The 23,509-nt window shown below is 43.3% G+C and overlaps 2 protein-coding genes across 2 annotated transcripts; one reads left to right on the forward strand and one right to left on the reverse strand.

Moving 5' to 3' along the window:
* Positions 1 to 4,991: 4,991 nt before the first annotated feature.
* smap2 (small ArfGAP2) lies at positions 4,992 to 16,461 on the reverse strand (the record flags this gene model as incomplete). The annotated part of the gene is made up of 10 exons (XM_083679989.1): positions 4,992 to 5,467; positions 5,769 to 6,187; positions 6,313 to 6,493; positions 6,649 to 6,803; positions 6,939 to 7,014; positions 7,221 to 7,280; positions 7,471 to 7,549; positions 7,741 to 7,826; positions 7,975 to 8,108; positions 16,356 to 16,461. 10 exons carry the CDS (start codon positions 16,459 to 16,461, stop codon positions 5,339 to 5,341), a joined length of 1,425 nt encoding a protein of 474 aa, XP_083536115.1. The 3' UTR covers positions 4,992 to 5,338.
* Positions 16,462 to 17,244: 783 nt separating this feature from the next.
* Positions 17,245 to 21,925, forward strand: trappc3 (trafficking protein particle complex subunit 3). Its single transcript, XM_083679877.1, has 5 exons — positions 17,245 to 17,406; positions 18,366 to 18,463; positions 19,322 to 19,421; positions 20,759 to 20,941; positions 21,072 to 21,925. Exons 1-5 carry the CDS (start codon positions 17,365 to 17,367, stop codon positions 21,189 to 21,191), a joined length of 543 nt encoding a protein of 180 aa, XP_083536003.1. The 5' UTR covers positions 17,245 to 17,364; the 3' UTR covers positions 21,192 to 21,925.
* Positions 21,926 to 23,509: the final 1,584 nt, after the last annotated feature.

The raw sequence follows: 23,509 nt of genomic DNA on the forward strand, positions 1-23,509 counted from the left end.
CATGATTTTGCTTGAAATATTGTACTGATGTTATCTCTCTGTATATGAATAGATTTATGAATGTATTTCTTAATCATTACACAAGATCTGAGTGTAACTTTTGTCGTTTGTTTGGTACTGTTTCATTGCAGTGTTTCTGGGGCAATCACCTATATCAGTTCAGGTTAATCCTGCTATGTTCTTTCCTTTAATTATTTATTCAATAGAAAGACTTTAAACTAGGCATGAGTAAGAAACATGATATGGCGAAATTGTGTATTTATTTAAAGCACCAAGGTGATAACTGACCCCCTGAATTATCAATACCATTGAGTCAATATATCTATTAAGCCAACGGTACTTTAATACCTTTTGTACTTTAAGAAAAACTTTGCCGCATGGTTACTTTGATGACTTTCATGTATTTATTTCTAATGTCAATGATATGATGATGATGATGATGATGATGATGATGATGATGATGACGATTAATAATGATGTAATCAATTTTAGAAATATACTCATGTGTCATAGGAAATCTATGAATTGCAAGATGTACTAACAATTGTTTTGAAGGTCGCATGAATTCAGCCTTCTGATATAATAGAGTTCTTCACCTGGCAATAATGTCTCTCCTTATGTCAGAGAACTGATGTCAGTAGGCCATATCCTCGACTGGGCCTTCGGTACCCAAGTTACCTCTGACTGTTTCTATTGCACTACCATGTAAAAACACTTGCAGGGTTTGAAATACAGTGGTATCTGGAACACTGAATATATGGAGACTGGTCCAGCCCACTGTTTTTAGGGCACCCCTAATCAATTTGTAATTCATACCCTGATTACACCTATTTATAGCAGGATCATACAGTAACATTCCTTTATTAAGGAACATAGCACTCTCACAAAGCATGTAATGCATTGAGAACAAAGAAAATGTTATGATGAGCCCCTAGTTTTCCATGAGCAAAAAAACAAAACAATGTTTTAGAAGAAATGTGCAGTCTATAGGTCTGCTTAATGTTAATGTAGCAACGGTTATCAAGGACAAGACTAATGTGTTTGGTTTGGTTAGTCCACAGAGCAAATTGTTATTCTGCTACTGTAAATGCTTTTTGTCAATCTTCACATTCAAAATTGTCGTTAGTCACAGCACAACTTCCTGAGCAGCCATTTTGTTGTCTAACTGTCTGTCACAAACACAAAGGCCATGTAGACCACAGCAGTTCCCCCCTTAAAGACAACCTTCATCTTATCTTCCCCAGTCAGGAAAGAAATACTGTACCCCAACATGGAAAAACATCACTGCAATTGTAATGGAATGTTTCTGATAACCTTTTGGTTATCCAGATGATCGACATCTATTGGTTGCTGCAGTCACACCTATCCACACGCGTGACATGTTGTTATTTCGGCTATTGGCACCACCTGTAAAAAGTAGATTCCCAGGTAAAATGATGTGTGGTTTTATTGATCAACTGATTGACTGGTGTGGCTTTGGGTGAACTCTATGCTCAAAGGCAAATCGATGGATCACCTGATAAATTGAACCAGACATATGGCAAACTTTGTCTTTGACCTGGTGAAATTGGGCCCTGATTTAAGGCTGGTTGGTAAATGAAGGATTGTCTTCCCTAACTGGCCTTGCCTATCCTCTGTATTCTGTGAGGAAATGTTTAAAGAGTGGGTTTGAAAGAGCAACGTATTGCAGAATGACTGACTGATGGATGTGTTACATGGCAAAGAAAAGGAGCTGTAATTTTATACCTGTGCTTTGTAAATGTTTTCTATGTGCAGTATTTGATAATGTAAAACTGGTATTTTTGTGGTTTGTACGCTACAGAATTGATTACTTAAGGTGCACGTAGTTTTGTAAGAAAATAGAACTAAACAGAAAAAAATACACAAAATTTCAGATTCAGAAGCCTGTATTTGCATGCCCTTTAACATCTGGACGCAAAGTCAATAAAGTTTTATTTGAATCACTACCCTCTGCCCAGAATGATGTCTTCCTTTCAGAATGTGTTGATGATGCAATACAGATGCAGGCTACAGAATTTCAACAAAACATATTTATTACTTAATTTTTTCCAACATTGACAAGCTTTTAATCTTACATTTATTTCACAAATATGAAACACTAACAGATGTTTATTTGAAAATTAAACCCCCCAAAAATCCAAGCAGATGTGTTGTACTGAACTGATATGCAGATTATCCCATAAATAACAAACTAAATATACAGAGTAAAAGCAATTGGATAATCAATAGAACACACAATAATATAATTATTGACAGTTACATAAATATAGATTCATTTAGTTTGCTTGCATTTTATAAAGAAATAATACAAGCAAAAAGGAAACAGATTTCAAGCATGCCCAAAGTTTCTCCCACAAATAATAATTAAAAAAAGCTGAGAGATGTCATATCACCACCACAGCCACAGGGGGTGATATGTTCTATTATGTCTGAGATTACAACTCATTGCTTTTCTACAGGTACATTGCTTTGCGACATCTCTACAGATAAATCAGTTCTTGGCAGGACAGTGTTAATCTGACGGGAAGGACCAGCTGAAAGCAATACACAACCTCCACAAAACTAAACACATTCCCTCCCTCTCCAGTGTTGCTCTGAGATGAGGTGTGGGTTGTATGTGAATTGTGGGCTGCACTGCGCAACCAAATGGGATAGGTACGGGGGAAAACGCTGTACATCTGCCACAGACGCTGTGTTGTTGATAGAGCCTCAGACTAAGAGCTGTAACTGATCAAAAGGAAATTCTCTCTCTCTCTCTGACTTTTCTCTTTTTATCTCTCTGTTTCACTCTACTGTATGTCGCCTTGCCTCCCTCACACTGCGGCCGTCTCAGTGTCTCTTGCTTTCCCTGTGTCCCTCTGTCACAGTGGCAGTGTAATCCTCATACTGTAACTAACACACTTTACCCTATTCCTCACACACTCCCTGAAGGAGTTCCCTCAGAACATGGAAAGGAGAAAGTCTAAACTACAGAATTTACACTATTAACCTTCATGCATTTGCAATAATCTTAATCTCAATAATAACAATAATAAGCAGAGAGACGACTATGACAAACGTGGTTTGGAAGGTTGGTGTACAGTAAAAGACGGGCTCGGCTTGAACTAAATCATGACAGACAATTTTCCCAGGCGGCTGATTACTTCATTTGTTTCATAAAGATTGCTTGCCAAACGTAAGACATCCCAACCAAAAATGCTCCAACAGTTTCATAGCTTGCTTCACAAGTTGACATTCAGAGCTCTGATATACTGCAACAGGACTGAGTGGTGACTAAACATGTGGACAGTTCCCCAAAACTGAGGTACATTCAGACACAGACAAATGACACTCAAAGACATAGAGTACATTCATTAACACACAGTGAAAGAACACTCAAAGACACACATCCATTGACATCAGGTGATCCAGTGATCAGGTGATCCAGTATATTCAAAGACTGTCTGAATAAAAGCATACTCAACGCACATTCACAGACATTCATTATTTAGGCTTATCTAACAACAGGAGACAGAGAAAGAAAAAACTGAAAGAAAGACTGAATCCTAAAAGGAGGATCGACACATATACAGAAGAGACACATTGAGAGAAAATAATTTCAGAGAGACATTCATATTATGCTCAGACATACATTCATAGACATACAGTGTGTTCAGGTACACATTCTTAGAACACATGTTCATTGATAAACATTCATTAACATATGGTCATAGAGACACATTCATTAGCACATGGTCACAGAGACACATTCATAGATAAACATTCATGACATGCAGTCCCAAAGAGGCATTAATCAGACGTGTTACAAAGTAACTGTAGCTCAGTCAATCTCTCTCTTTCTCTCTTTCTCTCCATTATCCCTCCGTCACACATGTTCAGTAAGGCCTGCGTATCCAATCACTTTGGGCGGATTCCTAATTTGAGAACTAGGCACGACAACTCAATATTTACTTGAAAATAAGAGTTGCATATGCTTCACCTCAAATTATGATTTGACCCGTACTGAGGAAGTAGCACAGTGTGTTGAAATGCGTCATTGCTCATATTGCTGCAAGAGCAGAAATATAAAAAAAAATAATAAAAAAAAACTGTAGAAAGAGGGGGCAATTAGCACACTTGATAGTGCTAACTGGCACAATAAAAATATATAGCCTCCCTATGACCTTTCCTACACATGTATAACTGCACTAGTTAACCTATCTGAGGCTAATTCGAGTGAAACAGAATAGAATAAATCACTAGCATGTGAACCCTTATGTAGCGATCCCGATGTAGCCCAATACATCTGATGATCTACAGCCATCATAAAGCTAGCGCTAAGTCTTTGGTTTTCTGATTAGCTAGTTATTTAAAGGACATTTGACATATTCTTTTTTTAGGGTTTACAGTATGCGATTGTTTAGCGTGATGAAAGCCCTCAAGGATTTGAGTTGAAGACCCCTTACTATAGGTTAGGGGGTCTCTAGGTAGGTAGTGTAGCTGTTCAACGCCCAGATCTATACATCAAGTGATGGATACCAACACAGGAAATGAACGGATTTAGACTAAAGAGCAACATACATTTGAATTTGATCTTGAGGTTTATGACTCAACGATGAAACCATTCCAAGAGCTGACATACAACAATAAGTCTATTCTATTGTCACTTTATTTTGTTGTTATTTGTGATGTGAGCTGCTGTAACGCCTTAATTTCCTCTCAGGGAGTCAATAAAGTACCTATCTACCTATCTATCTATCTATCTATCTATCTATCTATCTAAGTCAGGTTTAGATGTGTGGATTTTACAAAAATCAACTCATGCTATGAAAAGCAAAGCAAGTTTGAGGCATTCACAAAAAATAAGGGTGATTAACCCTGTACGTCAACTCCAGTTGAAGCAGTGAGTAGTAGAAACACACACACACGCACGCACGCACACACACGCACACGCACGCAAAGCTGTATATGAGTTCTATGCTGTGGTCCTGATCAGTGGTCTCTGCCCTTTGACCTCTTCCTCTGAAGCCTGAGCCCTGTCCTCTGAGTGGTGGTAGAAATGTTCTGAAGGCAAGCATGGATATCTGCAAAACATGGCTATGAAGAGGAGAAGGAGAAGAGGAAGGAAGGAGGAGAAGAGAGAGAGAGAGAGAGAGAGAGAGAGAGAGGTAGTCATAGTCTCCTAACCTCCTATTCAAACCCCCCTCCACCATCGTCCTCCTTCCCTGCTAAAATGTCTAAAATGTCAGGGTTTGTTAGAAAAGTCCCCAAAACAACATTTCTCAAGTACCACTGCTGGTCATGGACATGACAACGCTGCCGCTGTGGCACGATGACATCACTTCCACACTTGTGACCCCAGCATGTGGGTGGAGCTTTGAGTCGTTGGTCCTCCCATGGGCTGACCACCGTATCCCATCATCCCACTGGCACCGTAAAAGTTCATCCCCGCCATGTGCTGGGTCATCTGTGGGAGAAGACACACACATGCAGAACATTGTTTTACCAATACACTCCGATTCTTCAGCTTATCCCTTCATACTACACTGACTATTTATCACATGTACAATACTATTTTTCTCGAGGTAACATACAATACTATAACGTCTCTGACTCTCATTTTATCACGATTCATACTGTCCATACACACACACACACACACACACACACACACACACACACACACACACACACACACACACACACACACACACACTCACACTGCCACAAACAGAAACACACTCTCACACAGCAGGTGTGTTTCTCACCTGTGCGAGGTTCCACTGCAGCTGCTGAGCCTGCTGTGCTCCGGTGGCCTCTTGAGGCTGAGTCGCCAAACCTCCCATCATGCCGTTCTGCTGTCCTCCCATCATCCCGTTCTGCTGTCCCATCATGCCTTGGGGCACTCCCGCCATGTAGGGCGACGCAGCAACCCTGCCTGCCTGTGCCATGGCACCCTGCGCTCCGATAACGCCACTCTGCTGCCCCATGATGCTGTTCTGCTGTCCTCCCATGATGCCGTTCTGCTGTCCCATAAAGCAATTCTGTTGCTGTCCTATAATGCTGTTCTGCTGCTGTCCAATCATGGCCATCTGTGAGGTGGTCATGGCTCCTCCCATCATACCCCCCTGGGCAGCCAGGGAATGGTATGATCCGTAGTGATGGCTCGGGTTCATATACAGGCCAGCTGAAGACACAATCATAGACACGTTATCACACACAACACACACACACACACAGTGAAGGTCATTCTATCTAATGTGCATCTCAATAGTGATGTGAAAGCAGACGGCAGCAGATACCAGCTCTTACCATGGGCGGCCATGTTGTTGGTGTGTATTGTGGGTGTGGATGCATAGAGGGACAGGATGGAGTCCTTGGACAGTTTCTTCACGCCACCGTTCTCTGCTCTGGGCGCTGAGTCCAGGAACAGGCTCAGGTTCTCAGGTACAGAGGCTGCTACACGCCCCCGCGGCATAGAGCCAGTCACCGGCTGGAGAGAGAATGTATAACATGTGCATCTTAAATACAACTGTGTGTGTGTGTGTGTGTGAGAGAGAAAGAGTGAGAGAGAGAGAGAGAGAGAGAGAAACGTGTGTGTATGGATACAGTGTGTTAGGGGTCAGCCATTGTGCGAGTGTCTCTCACCGTGGTCTTCGTGGAGGAGGAGGAGGAGGAGGAGGAGGCAGGAAGAGAGCTGAACAGATCCAGGGCAGGGTGCACCAGAGCTGGGTTAGCCAGCGCAGGACTCTCCCTTGAGCTGGGTCTCCCGTTACACACAGCAGCTTGGGGGGCAGGGGCATCTGAACCAGAGAGGGAGAGAGGGGGGGAGAGAGAGAGTAGGAAGGGGGAGTTACCGGAGTGTGTGCGAATGTCTTTAGGAACAAACAGGTGTGACAGAGAAAAGAGAGCTATGAGGGTGTGTGCTTCTAGCATACCCAGTCCTAGGAGGTCTGAGACAGACTGGGACTGGGTCTTTGGGCTGGCCTTGAACTGCTGCGAGTCGTCCCTCTTCTGTAGGAGTCAAATCATATCAGGAACATCAAACATAATCAATACGGAGGGTGTGTGGCAGATGCTACACCAGACTGGACATAATGAAGCCTCCGTAGGAAGGCCTTCACTGACATGGACAGTCATTCACTGAGGTAACGGCACATACTGTACTGTACTGGAGGCATCCCAGCCTTTTTACAAATGCCCCGTCAACACACACTCACCGGCTTCATCTTCTCAAACACCACTGGTTCCTTGGGAATGTTTTCACAGCTCTTCTCTTTCTATAGACGGGGAGACAAAGGTCCAAATAGGAGGTAAAATCTAGTTTTAGCTTTAATATAACTTTCATTCTAAATAAAGCATTTTTTATATATATATATATATATATATATATATATATATACACTGTAAAAGCTTGAGTAAATACAGCCTTGTGTGTGTCTTTCATTCTTTTTCTCTGTCCAGACTCACTCTGAAGCTCTGGATGTCAATGACCTTGTCCATGTACTTCTTCTTATCGTACTTGTCCCTGATAAAGATCTCTGCAGACCTACACAGCTGAGTCAAGGAGAAAGACGACTGCAGGTCTGTATCTCACTCACTCACTCACTCACTCACTCACACGCACACACACACACACGCGCACACACACACACACACACACACACACACACACACACACACACACACACACACACACACACAGAGGCACACACACAGAGACACACACAGTGAGGATACTGGTCTGTCTCTGGACGTTGGAAGCACTCCGGTAGGAAAGCCTCATACAGGCGTCTGGCCTTAGCATTCCCCATCTCCTGAACACACTGGAGAAATAGACAAACATTACATCACATTTGGACAGAGAAATACAACTGGTAGAGACAACCAGTAAAAACAGGGAACCAACACCACTGAACCCTGTGAGATGATACTATTATTGATGGCTGGTTTATATCAGTAATATCTTCTGACCAGGATCTGTTCCTGGGTCCACTGGTCCAGGTTGACAGATTTGACCCGGGAGATGTGAACGCCCAGGTTCCGATGGATCCCCGCGCAGCGGATACAGATGAAGATTCCAAGGTTCCACGAGGCCCATCTTGGACCTGAGAGAAAGAAATGAAATATTTGAATTGTAAACTACTTTATAAGATATATTGGGTCAATATGCAATCGTAATACTATCACTTTCTTCAAAGGAAGGAAAGAAACAAACACAAAAGGTGAAGAAAAAGAGAGAGGATGAATTAGAGCAAGAATATAAAAAAAAAGAAAGACATCAGGGAGAAAAAAGGGAGGGGTGAGAGACTGATTAATTTTAGGCCAATTATAGATTAGGCAAGCTCAAGACCTCAATTATGTATTTTAAATCCATCAGGGAACTGTGTAATCCCATGTAAATCGTGTGGCATCCTGACAGATATAAGCTTCACCACCAGAGTTAGCCTATATCCCTGACAGTGAGGAGGGAGGGAGGGAGGGAGGGGGAGGAGAAGAAGGATATGGTTGAAAGGAGGAAGGGAAAAGAGAGAGAAAGATACACACGCACGCACACACAAGCCCCTGTTGGTGAGCGATACCCTGGATATCAATGACTACCCACTCACACACACACGCACAGTGTTGGTACCAATTACCTACAAGGCTGATTATTCACTGACACACTTGAGTGTGTATGTGAGTGTGTGTGTGTGTGTGTGTGTGTGTGTGTGTGTGTGTGTGTACGAGAGTGAATGTTTAATGTTGTGTTTGAATATGTATTGCCGTATGTGTATGTGGGTGGTTGTTAGTCTGCTATGAGGCTCTGTGTACACATGTGGCAGTGTGTGTATCAATAGCTCTAGGCTCTCTGCAGAGCTCTCCTGATGGAGGCTGAGCAGGGAGGAGAAAATGCAACATCTCTCTCAGGCTATTTTTCTGCACAAATTATACAACCGTCCTCTTCAGAGAATTCAGAGAGCTTCAAAGAGAAGCTCCGTCTCGATCCATCTCTCTCCATCCTTCCCTCCCTCCCTTTTTTCCTCTCCATTTCACTCTTGCTGGCTGAAGTGCTCAACACTCTTGATGTAGTGTGCCCTTACGACCACTAGATGGTAGAGCTGACTTTAGTCTCTCTCTCTCTCTCTCCCTCTGAGAGGGGGGGAGAGAGAGAGAGACTTTGATTGTAAACAAATAGCCTGATATAATAGAGAGAGAATGTGTCCAGCCTGATCTACAGTGCCCTCCATAACTATTGGAAAGAGGATGCATTTTGTCTTCTTTTAGCTCTATACTCCAGATTTTAAATCAAACAATTATGATGACTATGAGGTTAAAGTAGACATTCTCAGCTTTAATTTTTTTAGATTATACATTGACAGCTCTCTTATGCCTGCACAACTGACGTGACGGAACACACCTGACTGACCAGAAACATCTGCCAAGCCATTTGTCCCATTACTTTTGGATACTTTAAAATAAGGGGACTATGCATAAAAAGTGTTGCAATTTCTAAATGGTGAAACCAACATGTACACAAATACCATCAAATAAGAGTATCTCTACTTCAACCTCATCGTAATTGTTTGGTTTGAAATCCAAAGAAACGCTTCACTGTCCTATTACTTATATACACTGTAGAATGTCCAATCAAATGGAACAATTGCTACACATCAATCACCATAAATAATAACATCATAGTTTTGTGAAATGAAATTGAGATGTCTCAAAATAATGTTTCTGTGGATATGGATCTAATAGGTTTGCAGAGACAAGCAGTTAGATGGTGAGACAGACAGTTAGACGGTGAGACAGACAGTTAGACAGTGAGACAGACAGTTAGACAGTGAGACAGGGCACGCGGTCTAAATCTACCAGACACGGGACTTGAGCCTGAGTGACAGGTGACACAGTGGCTGCAGCATTGGTTAGCATGCAGGCTAATAATAGCGGAATTACTCAGCAAAGCCTATTTAGACACAAACACTGGGGACTGAGGCCCTGTATGAGGGAGAGTGATGGTTAAGACGTACTGCATGAGTGTGTGTGTGTGTGTTATTGCTAAGCTATGGCCTGCCATTAAAAATAAATGTGTTAGTTCTCTCCACTCTCCTGTCCTCCAGTTGCCATCCTTCTATTCTCTGCTCTCTACATTCCTTATCTCTCTCCTCCACAATTGCAATTCTTCCTTCTCTTCCTGCCTTGGTCTATTGATATCTCTCATGCACACAATTCTAATCCCTCTCTTTGTCTTTCCCTTCCCTCTTTTCCACTCATCACTCTCCTCTGTGTCCAGTGCCTCCAGCCTTTGCTTTGTCCCCATCTCTCTTTCTCCATATCACTCTTTTCCATGCACTGTCCCATACCTCTCTCTCTTTCCCCCTGTGTCTGTCAATCTCTCTCTCTCTCTCTCTCTAATCTGTTGTGGGGTATTACAGTGTGCTGCTGGTGTGAGGCCTGGGTAAGCCCAGGGATAGGCCCTCACTCCCAGGCACAGAGAGACGGGAGGAGAGGGGTGGGGTGGAGGTGGAGAGGGATGAATGATATCACATTGGATATCACATCGGAATTAAATCACATTGGATATAGGGCAGAATACAACTTAAGTTATCATCAAGTTGTCATGACTACACCTGTTTTATCTGTAATGTCATTATTATGATACTCCTATGCAGGGTTCAAATCAAGTACTGTATATCCTTGAAAGTGAGAAGAGAAAGAGACTCTTGGAAGGATAGAAAAGAGAAGGATACTGAAATATTGTGGTGGATCATTTGTAATCTCCTGAACCCTTGACATTAATGTTTTTACTGCAAAAAAAGGAACCCTAATGTTGGCCCATATCAAAAGAGGACAAGCTTTGTAGCCTTGTTCCTCTTTGACAAGCTCCACACATGTCTCTCCTGTTGAATAATGCCAATGTGTCTCACACAAACCCTGTTTACAGTTTCAATGCAGAAGTTGTGTTTGACTCGTGGACCCACTGTTCGAGGGGCATGCTCCTCTGTGGTGGATAGGTGATGGATAGGTGATGGATGGATTATCCTGGCTGACTAAAAGGTGGGATACATAAACATAGGAAAGAGAGAGAGAGAGAGAGAGAGAGAGGGGGAGGGAGGGAGACGGGGAGAAAGAGAGAGAGACTTTGATTGTAAACAAATAGCCTGGTGGACTTTGGTTGTTTGATCACCTGCTGGGATACAAACAGGAGGGGATGGGAAGTGAGCACAGAGATCCATATGCCTGGTAACACACACACACACACACACACACACACACACACACACACACACACACACACACACACACACACACACACACACACACACACACACACACACACACACACACACACACACACACACACACACACACACACGGCTCATTAGCCCATATCCCACAGGGATATAAAGAGCCCTCAACATGCGCCAGTCTAATCCCATGAGTGATCAGACATCAGTGGCTCCTACTACACCCACCCACCCACCCACACACACAAATACGCACCTACAAAGAAACACACACACACACACACACACACACACACACACACACACACACACACACACACACACACACACACACACACACACACACACACACATACCTCTCCCTCCACCTCCACCTTACCCAGAATGCTCTGGGGCAGACAGTGACCCAGTAGGAACACCAGTAAAGCGGCTCTCAGCTGAGCAGATGGCCCCCCATGGATAATTAACCACTAGAAGCCCCCCCACAGCACAGTCAGAGCCGCACTCTGGACCGGGAGGGACGGCCTCTACAGAGACCAATCATCTCCTCGATTCAAGAGGAGGCTGATTTAAGGATGCAGGAGAACGGGGAAGTGACATCGCCAGGTGATGTCTCCATGGCAACCATGGGACCGCGTGTAGCCCACACAAACACAGGGCACCACTCAAACAAAAGACGGAGACCTCACAGACACACACCGGAGCAAGCCGCAACCGGTTTTGGACAGAGGAGGGTCAACCACAATCACCTGCCTCAGTCTGTTTTCACCCCTCTCATGGACAAGGGCGCTCGAGAATTGTAATACATATGAATTAATGGAAAGGGGTTACAAATATCACAAGTTTGAATTGCTTTACAATTCTTAGAATATTTCATATATATACATGGAAGTTGGGTCTGGTGGGAAAATGTGCTGGTGTACAATATACATCATAAGATACTGTCACTGTCAGTCATACCAAACAAAACATATTCGGGGAGCGATTATTGTAGCAGTGTAGACAGCTGTTGTGACAGAAGTGACAGAAGAAGACCAGGTGGATGAGAGAAGTAATGTTATGATGCTGTTATGAAAGTGAATTGTGTGTGCCAGTGATCAGATCAGCTAGATCCAGGCAGTAGTGTGCAAGGCGGTATAGAATGTGTCACTGTCACCTTTAAATCACCTTTATGTCACCTTTCCTGAATTTCCCCTAGGGATAAATAACGTTTTTTCTATCTCTCCTCTTGTGCATCTGCGTTATAAACTTTATTGTAGGCTGTAGCAACGTCATGATAGGTATATAGGCTCTGCAAATGATAGAATCATGCCCAGGCTGGGTATGTAATAACCTAAACCTATCGATGTTACATTGAGCTGGATGAATGGAATATGAATGTAGGCAGCCAATATGTAATAGAAATACCAAGGCCACTCATTAAAAATCTGAATCTGAATCATACATATGTGCCAGAAGGTCACCAGTCATTTACTAAAGTTAAGCAAAGTAAAAATGGACACAAAATCCCTTCTTCTGTGATTGGCTATGCGCCTTTAAGAAAATGTGTCAGTCAAGTCCACATACGAATCTGTGGGCTCTTATGCTCCACCATGCAAACCACATTCAAAACATCAAATATGGTCTCCTGCAATCGGGTTAAGCACAAAAGTGCTCCAAATGTGAGTAACCGGGGAGAATGTGTCCGTCTCCCTGCGTGTGGACGTATCAGACACACATTCAGTAGGTGGATGCTACAGTTTTAGGTCTTGCTTCTTTGCTTTTTGGATTGAAATCAATACTGTGATCCAAGCATCCTCTTTTGAGACCTACACATTTATGGATGGATTAGGAGACAGATGCAAATTTGTCTGTTATCAAAAAAATGACTGGTCTAGGTTGAGGGGTTAATTGCAAAAAAAATAAAAAATAAAATAATGTTGTGCTTATGGGCACCAACCAAAAAATGTTGTGTTCAAGAAAGAGAGTAACAGAGGCATTCTTAAAAAGAAAAGAAAAGAAAAGAAAAAAAGTCATCTAATTCATTCTGGCTTCCGTGACCTCTGAACAGTACCGTGTCGTGTACACACTACAGTGTACAAGTGTGTGTGTGTGTGTGGTTGTGGTTGTGTTGCTATTTTCTCCCCTAACCCTTAATCTCATCCAAGTAATTAGACTATAGGCTTTGCCACAGTTACAGTCACGCGACACAGACATGCACAACAGAATGTGTGTTGAGTATCACTTCATACTGTAGGCAGCCTTTACTCTGTTCAAAAAGGTAGGTTACATTACTGTATGAACGCAAGTGGAAAAGGCTGCAAATAGTGCTTTTACATGCAACATTAAGTGATCCTGAACATGGCTCATGTCTACAGTGGATATATACGTTTTATGTTACATAGTGTATGTAGGCTACAGTGCTTTCACATTGATTTCTGGCTCTGCCAGGTCTAGTCCTATTTCAGCAAGGGCTGTGTGAGACTAGATGTCCCATGGTACATGAAACATACACATTTTCCTCTGGGCCCATAATGTGTGTGTGTGTGTGTGTGTGTTCCACTGAAATGTTTCCATGGCTGTGAGAAGGACCCTAGACACAGAGCGGACTCCTCCCAATGCTGTTGCAATCGTTGCTAGTGTTGGTGGTAAGCTTTACGTGTATGTTATCACGGCCTTGTTTATTTCCCCATGTTGTTGACTGCTGTGGAGATCACTGCAGATGTTGATATGCATGATATTGACCTCAACAATTGTTTTTATCAGTTATTTTAAGACTGTTGCTTTATGGTTATTCTCAGAATATTGCTGTTGCCGCAATACCGGTAGGCCTATATGTAACCGAGTTGAACTCCTCAAGTTCAAAACCCCTAACCCGCTCTGTGGAATTGTTAGCTTTTAGATAGCGCAGCTGGTTTACATCGGGCATTTGAGGTGATGGTCAGGTCACGTGTGTTGAAAAAATTCAGGTCGCAGGTTTGAGACTCGTGTGGAGCAACACAAATTGTGTGGCCACTGTTTGCAACAACTTGACAACAACTCTCTCTCTCTCTCTGATATGTTTGGGGTTAACTTCTGCTCTCCTCACTCTAGTCATAACAGAGATGTCATGTCAGCATTTAAAGCGGGAGGGAGGAGAGAGAGAGGGGGGGGGGGGTGACCCTAGAAGACATGGATTGATAGTGACTTCTGTTGGTACCTTAATGAAAGCAGAGAATGATTGATAGCACAGGGTTTGGAGAACGTGGTTTGGTGAAATGTAGATGCATGTTTGTGTGAGAGAAAGAGAGAGAGAGAGAGACTGGCTACCCAGGGTCAAGGAGGACAGGCTGTGTACACTCACAAAGAGGTTGAGACAGATACATTTCCTATTGCACTGCACCAAATATGCAGAAATAAGAACAACTTTCTTTCCCTAAATTACAAAGAAATACAGCCTAATATTATTACTAGTGGCTATTGTTACTACTACAGGAATGTAACTGTTATTGTTCATTCTTAATCATTATTTCCCTCTGTCATTATTGATGTATAACTTCATATGCTTGCGTGGGCAATGTATCATTCTAATAAAGCTTATTGAACTGAATTGAATTGAGAGAGAGAGAAGGGGGAGGGGTGGGGGGGGGTCACTCAGGACACAATGCTAGTCCTGGTCCTCATCCAAACCCTGGCCCTCATCAGATCAAGTGGGGTCAAGTGAGCTGATATTTGATTGGCTGCAGCATATCACATTGACACAGGACAAACAAATATGCATGTCTGTCTGTGAACAGTAAACAAGTTCGAAAGAAATGTGAGTCTGTCTGAATATGCTGTTTGCTTAGTGTGTCAGATTGTTACTAGGCCAGTGTAACTCAAAAGCCAAATATGAAGTATGAAGGCCAAATAAGTTACTGTAGTTGCTGGGTCACTTGGATTTGGTAAGAAATGTTATTTCACTTTCCCGATGTTCCTCCCTCCTCTCCCCTTCCTTGATCAGCCCTAACCCTGACATGAGGAATGTTGATCCACTGCTGGGAACAATACAGCAATTTTTAGTCCGAGCCAATGAGAAGACGAATCATGCATGCTGATGATCTTGAAATTGATAAACTGGTGGTTTAAACCGAGCCAACAGTGTTTAGAAATACACAGACCATTTGTGGAAATCTACTCATCTCATCTAGTTGAGAAGACCTTTACTGTGTAATACTGAGAAGACTCATCAAAACCAGATGAGATGAGAAACATCTGAAGAAATCTCGACACGTCCCATTTGGTTTTGATTAGTCTGTCAGTGTGGCCAGTATACAACACAAAACAGACTAACAAGATCTGAGCCAATCAACTTGACATAAGTCCAGATTTCATCAGACAGACCATCGGTTTCCCAGACGAAGATGTTAACAAATTACTGAACTGATGCAACAAAATCTATACATATTATTTCTGTACAGATTAGATAAGAAACTGGTAGCACATCAGCTTGACTTCTAAAAAGCTCCCCAAACACTTGCCATATTCTCCCATTGATAGAAGACACTCAATTAGACTCCGGTGTGGCCAATTAAGACACAACACACACTGATGCCCCTCCACTCGTTACCGCATGCTGTAAAACCATTGCGATGTTCTTCCTCCTCTTTAAGCTAGCCTAAATTGCCAGCATGCAGTAATGAATTCAAAGAGAGGGTGTCCCTTACAGAACCATTTGTCAACATGGAACCCTCTGTCAAAAGGTGTAAAACTGTTATAGCACCCTATCATATGTTACGAGTCTATTTGTTCACTCTGTTGCGAGTGTGCTGCTGCTCACACAGACACACACGCTGCTATTATTTCCCACCTGCTCTAGGGGCTCAACCTAGAACAGTTTGTACGGGGCGACTGTGAATGTCAATGCCGTGTTTTTCCACTTCACCACTATTGTCATTGACAATATGGTGCCATATAGGATTTGCCATGATAATATACAGTGACAGCATAGTAGCCGCTGGACAGGTCAGAGCAGTATGTTTGCGTTTTCTCGCTCAAGGCAAATCGAATACGGGAAAGGAGGTTGACTCATCCAGTTCCCAGTCGTGCCCACCCCCGTATAAGCATTGACATACCCTGGACAGCGCTCCATCTATTTCTAGGCTATACATTACAATTAACACTTACCTTTGGCTTCGCAATCTGCACAGAATTTATTATCCTCCAGCGAAAGTAGGGAGGTGAGGACAGCCGTATACCTGTCAATGTCTTTCACAGATTTGCCAGTCATCATGCTTTATTCTCTCTTTTTCTCTCTCACACACCTCTCCACCTCCCGAGCTTCGTCGTCCTATAAAGATGCAGTATTTCAGATCAACTCCGTTTTCAAAAGCAATAATGCAGAACAACCGATGCGATGTTCTTCCTCCTCTTTAAGCTAGCCTAAGTAGCTAGCCAGCTAGCATGCAGTAATGAATTCAAAGAAAGGTTGTCCTTTGCATAAATATCCTTGGAAAAAAAAAATAGAAAATTGGTGAAATACAGCAAAACAATAGATGGGATTTAATTCAAGGTTTGTCCTCTAAAAACGGTTTCGCTAAAACAGTTTCCAGCGCATCTTATCTCTCCTCGTCTCCTCCTGCTCTGACACCTCTCCCTGCCGCTCACTCTCAACCACGAGTGTGCGCGACACACACGCACATACATTTTCCACAGGTCTTTCACAGCTTAGTTAGACATGAGATACAAATCCAAATAATAAGTGTATTATAATCATATTGTTCCACAACGTCTTTCTATGGGAATCCCTAAAGGAACTTTTGTTGTCAACAGATATTGGTTACACAAATGAACAGTCAGAGATAGAGGCTACAATACAATAATACAATAGCTGCAAACATACGCTGTCTGCTCCTTCAAGTTTTCACGGTGCGTTGTAAAGTTTTTTTTTGTTGTGAAAGTCCGCCACCCTGTGGTACAGTTTGAGAAGGGCCTCCACCGCGCCACACTCCATACAGAAGGTGGCGGTAGAACCTCGACATTAGTTTGAGCACCGCTAGGACATAGCAGAAGAAGAAACAGCAGCTGACAGGAAAACAGAAGAACGATCACAGGGGCAGCTGAGAAAGAAACAAATAAATAAAGGATAACTTTCAAGTCACCTACCTAACTATACTAGCTTGTAACACAAGACACAATGTCAAGGCAATCCAACCGAACAACAGACAACAAGAAGATGGTAAGGAGCCTCTTTCCACCAATGCTAGCTAGCAAGTTAGCATTGCTACGGATCAGGCAATGAATGCAACAAAAGCTAGCCAATTCTGCTTGTCTTGACTTTGTGACTTGCGTATTAACCGTGTAACCCAGGGTTAATAGTTGATCAGCACCGGATTAGATAGTGTTACTTTGATATTTAGCTGCATGCCGTCATTATTAATAAACAGGAAGTTAGCTGACAGCCGGATAGCATCCTCCTCTACTAGGATAGAGGCTCTAGTCCTATGCAGTTGTCATCTATCGAAATAAAAATGACACTAATAACAAGACACTAATAAAACCGTTATTTCACTGACTGATGATCGTGTGGTTGTCCCCTTTGACGGGCTTCAAGCTTGCCAAATTTCTCTTGCAAATTTAATAGCAAGTAAAGGGAGTTAGCGAGCTAACTTTGACCAAATCCCGAGTTGGAGCTAAAGTTAGCTCGCTAACTCCTTTCCCTTCGAAGTAGTATACCCCTCGAGTAGTTGAAAAGTGCGTTTATGTATTTTTTGGAAGGCAATCTTTATGCCCGCCAAAGAAGACAACCACCAGAGAAACAATCAGAGTGAGTGAAATCAGGATATCCATATATTCTATAAACTAGATTAATTTGATGTGAAGAGAAAGGTAAACATGTGTGGTTATTAGGATGTTACTCCTCCAGGGGGTGCTGACTGTTAAGACACAGTGGCCCTGTCTCGAAATGACCCCTCTGGTCTACTCTAACCTACTGTATGGAATACTGAGAGGAGCACTGGGGCACATAAGGGCCAGGTGGAGTGTGTATATAGAGTCCATACGATATGGATTATACTTAGGTTGGAGATAGGGGGAGGGCCTATTGTTTCTGGACTGGGCCTTCTTCTTTGATAATTGCTTAGGCCTACTTCATACAGGTTTATTAGTAACACTTTCTTTCTCCATGTCTCACTGTAGAACTCTGAGCTGTTCACTCTGACATATGGGGCCCTGGTGACCCAGCTCTGTAAGGACTATGAGAACGACGAGGAGGTCAACAAACAGCTGGACAAGATGTGAGTCTCCTGTCTCCAGTCCAAGCATGGGCTGCCCTGGACCTAGAAGGCCACAGTGCTTACAGGCTGTTTTTCCAGCCCAGCACTAAGAAACCTTGTGTGTGAGAGAGAGAGAGAGAGAGAGAGAGATGAGCTGTTTGCTCTGAAGGCGTGAAATGTGCTACTACTCCTCCCATAACACTCTTTTTGAGTTTATCTGTGTCTCGTTAAACGGACAGAGGTACGGCTTTCGCCACCCCTTGATGCTACCCGTCAACCTACACTACACTGACAAATTCCCCACCTCTCTATCTGTTTGACCAGCCCCTCACAAATAGAACAGTGGTAATGTAACAAGGCCTCACCTCTCACATGTCCATGTTATGTGTCTTCTCCCTACTTTTGTTACTTTGCCTGGAATTCACCGACTCTTTTGGGGACAACAAAGGCTTAATATAGGCCCATCATGGCAGCGCATACCCTGAAAATGAAATTAAGGAGAAAAAGATTTTGCCCCGTGAGAATAGTTAGTTGTCGTTTAAGAATTTATTTGGTGTTCCTGGTATGAGAGAGGTGTATGTTTTGGAGTTTTTTCCCCCCTCTTATCTCGGCCCTTAATCTTAGTCATGCTGAAACTGGGCTTTTCTTACATGGCCTTAGAAGGAGGTATCCTCCTGATACACCAAAAATGGTTCTGACCAGGGCAGGTCTTCCCTCTCTCTCCCTCTCTCTCTCTCTCTACCTGGTACTTTACTTGGGCCCTGTGTTAAGGTCTGACAGTAAAAAGCAGAGAGAGAGGGTGAATAAGGATGACTCTCAATCTCTCCTTCTCTCTCTTACCCCTTCCCTCTTCCTTTCTCCTCCTCTCTTGTTTTCCAGGGGCTATAATATTGGAGTGCGTCTGATTGAGGACTTCCTGGCTCGCTCCAGCGTCGGGAGGTGTCAGGATTTCCGAGAAACAGCCGATGTCATCGCTAAGGTAACAGGAACGTCGCAAGCCAATCAGAGCGTGACCGTGGAACCCACCCAAAATAGAGAGAGAGAGAGAGAGAGAGAGAGAGAGAGAGAGAGGTGTGTGTCTTGGAGAAGTGGCAGGGGAGGGAGAGGTCTTGGAGAAAGGGAGGTAGAGTTGGGAAGGAAAACTATTGGACCCAAAATGTGAGCGAGAGATTGATCTAGGAAAGAGAGAGAGCGTGGAGTATGAGAAAGTGAATGAGTGAGTGAGCGAGGGAGGGAGGGAGGGAGGGAGGGAGGGAGGGAGACCGCGACTGGAATTTGAACTCCAACCTGCAGTAGTCTGCATAGTTTCTGAGCTTTCATCGCTCCTCTCTACTGCTTTTCATTTTTCTGGAGTCACGCAGGTAGGGAAACATCTCAGCTATGCCACCACAAAGCCAATTTGTGTGTGTGTGTGTGTGTGTGTGTGTGCGTGCGTGGTGCGTGTGCACAAGCTCTTACGTCTGTACCTCGTAAAAGCAGGAGCTGGCTTTTTGGACAGGATTATCCCCCCCCCCCCACTGCCTGTTGTCTTTGTTTCCTGATAGCCAGGCCACACAGTCAACTTACACCTGGGGTGAAATGCAACCCTGCACCTAAATACATTAGTTCACACTGAAGGAATGACAGCCCCGCTGGTGCCCAACTCACAGACACACACACTTTCCACCCCTATCCGAACTCTTGGCTGCATTGTCAGACAGCTGTCTGCTGAACAGTACGGTGGCGCTCCCCCCCCCCCCCCCCCCCCCCTCCCTATTCTGGGCCTAGTACCAGACCACTGTGGGTTGAAGGTGTTTTAGCACGTCCATAGCTCCGCTCAGGAGGGGTCAGAGGTGACACACTGTGGTAGGAAGGCAGAGAGCCCTAACATCCACTACGCACATGTAGAACACTCATCTGCTCTCCAAGTGCTGCGAAGTCATTTCCCAGGTGTCACTCTGCACTAGCAAATGGAAATGACTAGTAAAGGATACAGGCAGTATCAGTATGGACAGTAGGAATAATAATAATTGATAGCCTGAGGAAAAGGCCTGACCCTTCTCTAACTCACACACAACCTCTTTCCTGTCAATGGAAGACGTACTAATTATCCATTGTTATAAAAGTACCAGTTTAGGGGAGGAAGGTTGAGAGAAAGAAACAGTGCTCTTACTCTTACCAGAGTGTTTGGAAGGGTTAGGGTTGGGGTTAACCCTAACCCTTGGGATAGTTAGACTAGAGGCCTTATTACAGCAAGCTTGCGATGGCCTTGACAAAACATTCTATTTGATTCTGTTCTATGTTCTAATGTCCATCCCCTGTTCTATGCCCTGTTAGGTGGCATTTAAGATGTACCTGGGCATCACCCCCAGTGTGACCAACTGGAGTCCTGCAGGGGACGAGTTCTCCCTCATCCTGGAGAGTAACCCACTGGTAGACTTTGTAGAGCTGCCTGACAACCACAACGCCCTGGTCTACTCTAACCTTCTGTGTGGAGTACTGAGAGGAGCACTGGAGATGGTGAGGAGTGTGTGTGTGTATGTGCACGCGTGCGCCTGTCTGCGCGCTTGTCTGCCTGCCTGCGTTTCAGATATATTCCTCAGTCACTATAGTGTTAAGTATAGTATTTTCACACACTCCTCTCCCTCAGGTCCAGATGGCGGTGGACGTGCGGTTTGCCCAGGACACCCTGAGAGGGGACAACGTCACAGAGATCCGCATGAAGTTCATCAAGAGGATCGAGGAGAACCTGCCGGCAGGGGACGAGTAAGAGAGACGGAGAGATGTCTCATCCAGGGAGTGAGAGAGAGTCGAACAGAATCCCCTCTCTAAGAGACTGAAAGAAAGGAGAAGGTATCAAGAGACTAAAGTGGCCTCCTCTCCTTGTTTCCTCCCCTTCATCCACTGACCAGAAGACACAGTATGGGTGGAAGCATTGTTGAAGATACCAACTGGAAATGTGCTGTCTAGTTCTTTGACATTACTGCAGGTAAAAGAAAAAAAAACAAGTAGAGAAAGTCACTTTAGACTATTGAGATGCACCCCATGACCTATGACCTATATTAACTATGGCCCTCAAGCTCTTGGATAACCTCTGTAGGGTGATACTGCTCCTAGACACTGATAAGTGATCTTAGTGATCGTACTGTAAGTGATCTTAGATCTGTATCCTTAAAGCCATCATTACACAGGGGGAGATGAGAAAATCTTTGGACCACTTGTTCATCACTTACACTCATGTTGTCATGTTGATTTTGAATTTTGTTCATTTCATAAAGTTTACATCTATATTGGAAAATAAGGAATATCATGGTCCCAAGATCAAGATTGGTTGTAAGCATTGTGTAATTGAAAATTGAAATGGGAAGATTAGTTTTTGATTTTGTTTGTTGTCCCTTTTTTAAATCAAACTGTTTGTCTGTTGTTATGTGAAATACACTGCTGCCACATGCATGGTAATATTATTTATGTAGCTGGATGTCATTTAATAAATTGACGACGGATGTCGATGTGTGCAGTAATTTCATAAAGATAGCCGTGTGCGTGCGTGTATTTGCGTGTTTGCATGCGTGCATAGGTGTACATAGTAGGACCTGTGTGACTCATTAACTGTTCCAGGTCTCCTCACAACGTCCGGTTTGGTTACTCAAAATTCTACCTCGCTTCTTGTTCGATTTGTTTGTTTTTAGCCAAAGTTTATTTGTACTGTATCGTCCTTCTACTGTTTTTCTCACCTACTTGTCTCATCTTAACCACACTTTGATTTTAATAGCGGTTTTATTCAGCTTCTGAGAGTTTTTAATGGAAATGGCAAGCGTGGAAGCCTATATGCACATAGAGGCTTCTTCTGCAAAGTCATCCTCTGACTTGGACCAGGACATGGACATTGGAAATGTAGCAGTTAAAAAATGTGAGCTGCCATTGTACATGAATTGCCTACCCACCAAGTGGTTAATATGACAGCGGTGTCTTTCTGTCTTGGCTAGAGCACCAGTTAAATAGCTGTGACTGAACTGATGTTGTGTGGGACATGCACAGAGGATAGTCTCAGAACAGTCACAGAAAAGGTAAGAAAGAAAGCAGACAACTAAGCTTCCATTCAAGTTCTCTGACTTTCTCAAAAAGTCCAACAAACAAGCAGGAGCTATTTGAAATGTTGTCACAAAAGGTGCACAACAAAAGAGTTTGAAGTTGGAAAGGAGATCTATAGAATAAAAGACCAGTCTGTTCTGTCAAAGGGCTCTCATAGCTCTTCAACTGGTGCTCTAGCCCAATGCAGAAAGACACTGCTGCCATATTCACCAAATGTGGAAACTTGGTGTGTAGGCAATGAGTTTACAATGGCAGCTCCATCAATGATTTTAGCATGAAAAGAGGATGGCATAAGTTATCAGTCCAAGCAGACTTTTGAGAGGGAAAGCTGAGTTTACCATTATTTGAAAGGGCTGGAGGAAAATGCTGGAAAGGAATTTTCTAATTACTGTGTCCTTCCAAAAACACAAAACAAGTTCTCATGCATGCCACTTAACCAAGCTCATGACAAAAATAATGAGCTGATGACCTTGTACAGGAGGAGCCATCGGTTTAACAGAATCCCATTGCTTTCCGGAGATGGATGGTAGCAGGACCTGAGCAGGCCAGACTACTGGTTGATTCTGGAGGACCCAGTAGTTAGAAAAGCTGTAGTTAGAGCTTGCATGTTACGGATGTGGATAGGAATTCATCTTGCGCAGTTGGTTCTGTACAGGCCAAAAAAACAAGGTGCCAAGGCTTGTAATGTTTGAACAAATCTCAAAATCTCAAAACTATATTAAATCTATTTCATCCACATATGGTATGTCACTTGTGATAAGTAATGGTATATTATGGAACACTGGAACTTATGTGCTTTAGTAGATGGAGTTCAGTTTCATTTTCTCAATGTTAATAAAGGTGTTCCGCAAGGTTCAGTTCTAGGTCCACTGCTGTTTTCCATATTGAAAAACTGATCAAGAGTTTGAGAGAAAAACTTGGACAGAAATAAGTCCTGCTTCACCTTTGATAGGAGTAGGATTGTCCAGACACTCCTCCCTGTCGTCCACTGTTGTC

This window comes from Argentina silus, assembly GCF_951799395.1.
Source record: "Argentina silus genome assembly, chromosome: 11".
Lineage (NCBI taxonomy): Eukaryota > Metazoa > Chordata > Actinopteri > Argentiniformes > Argentinidae > Argentina > Argentina silus.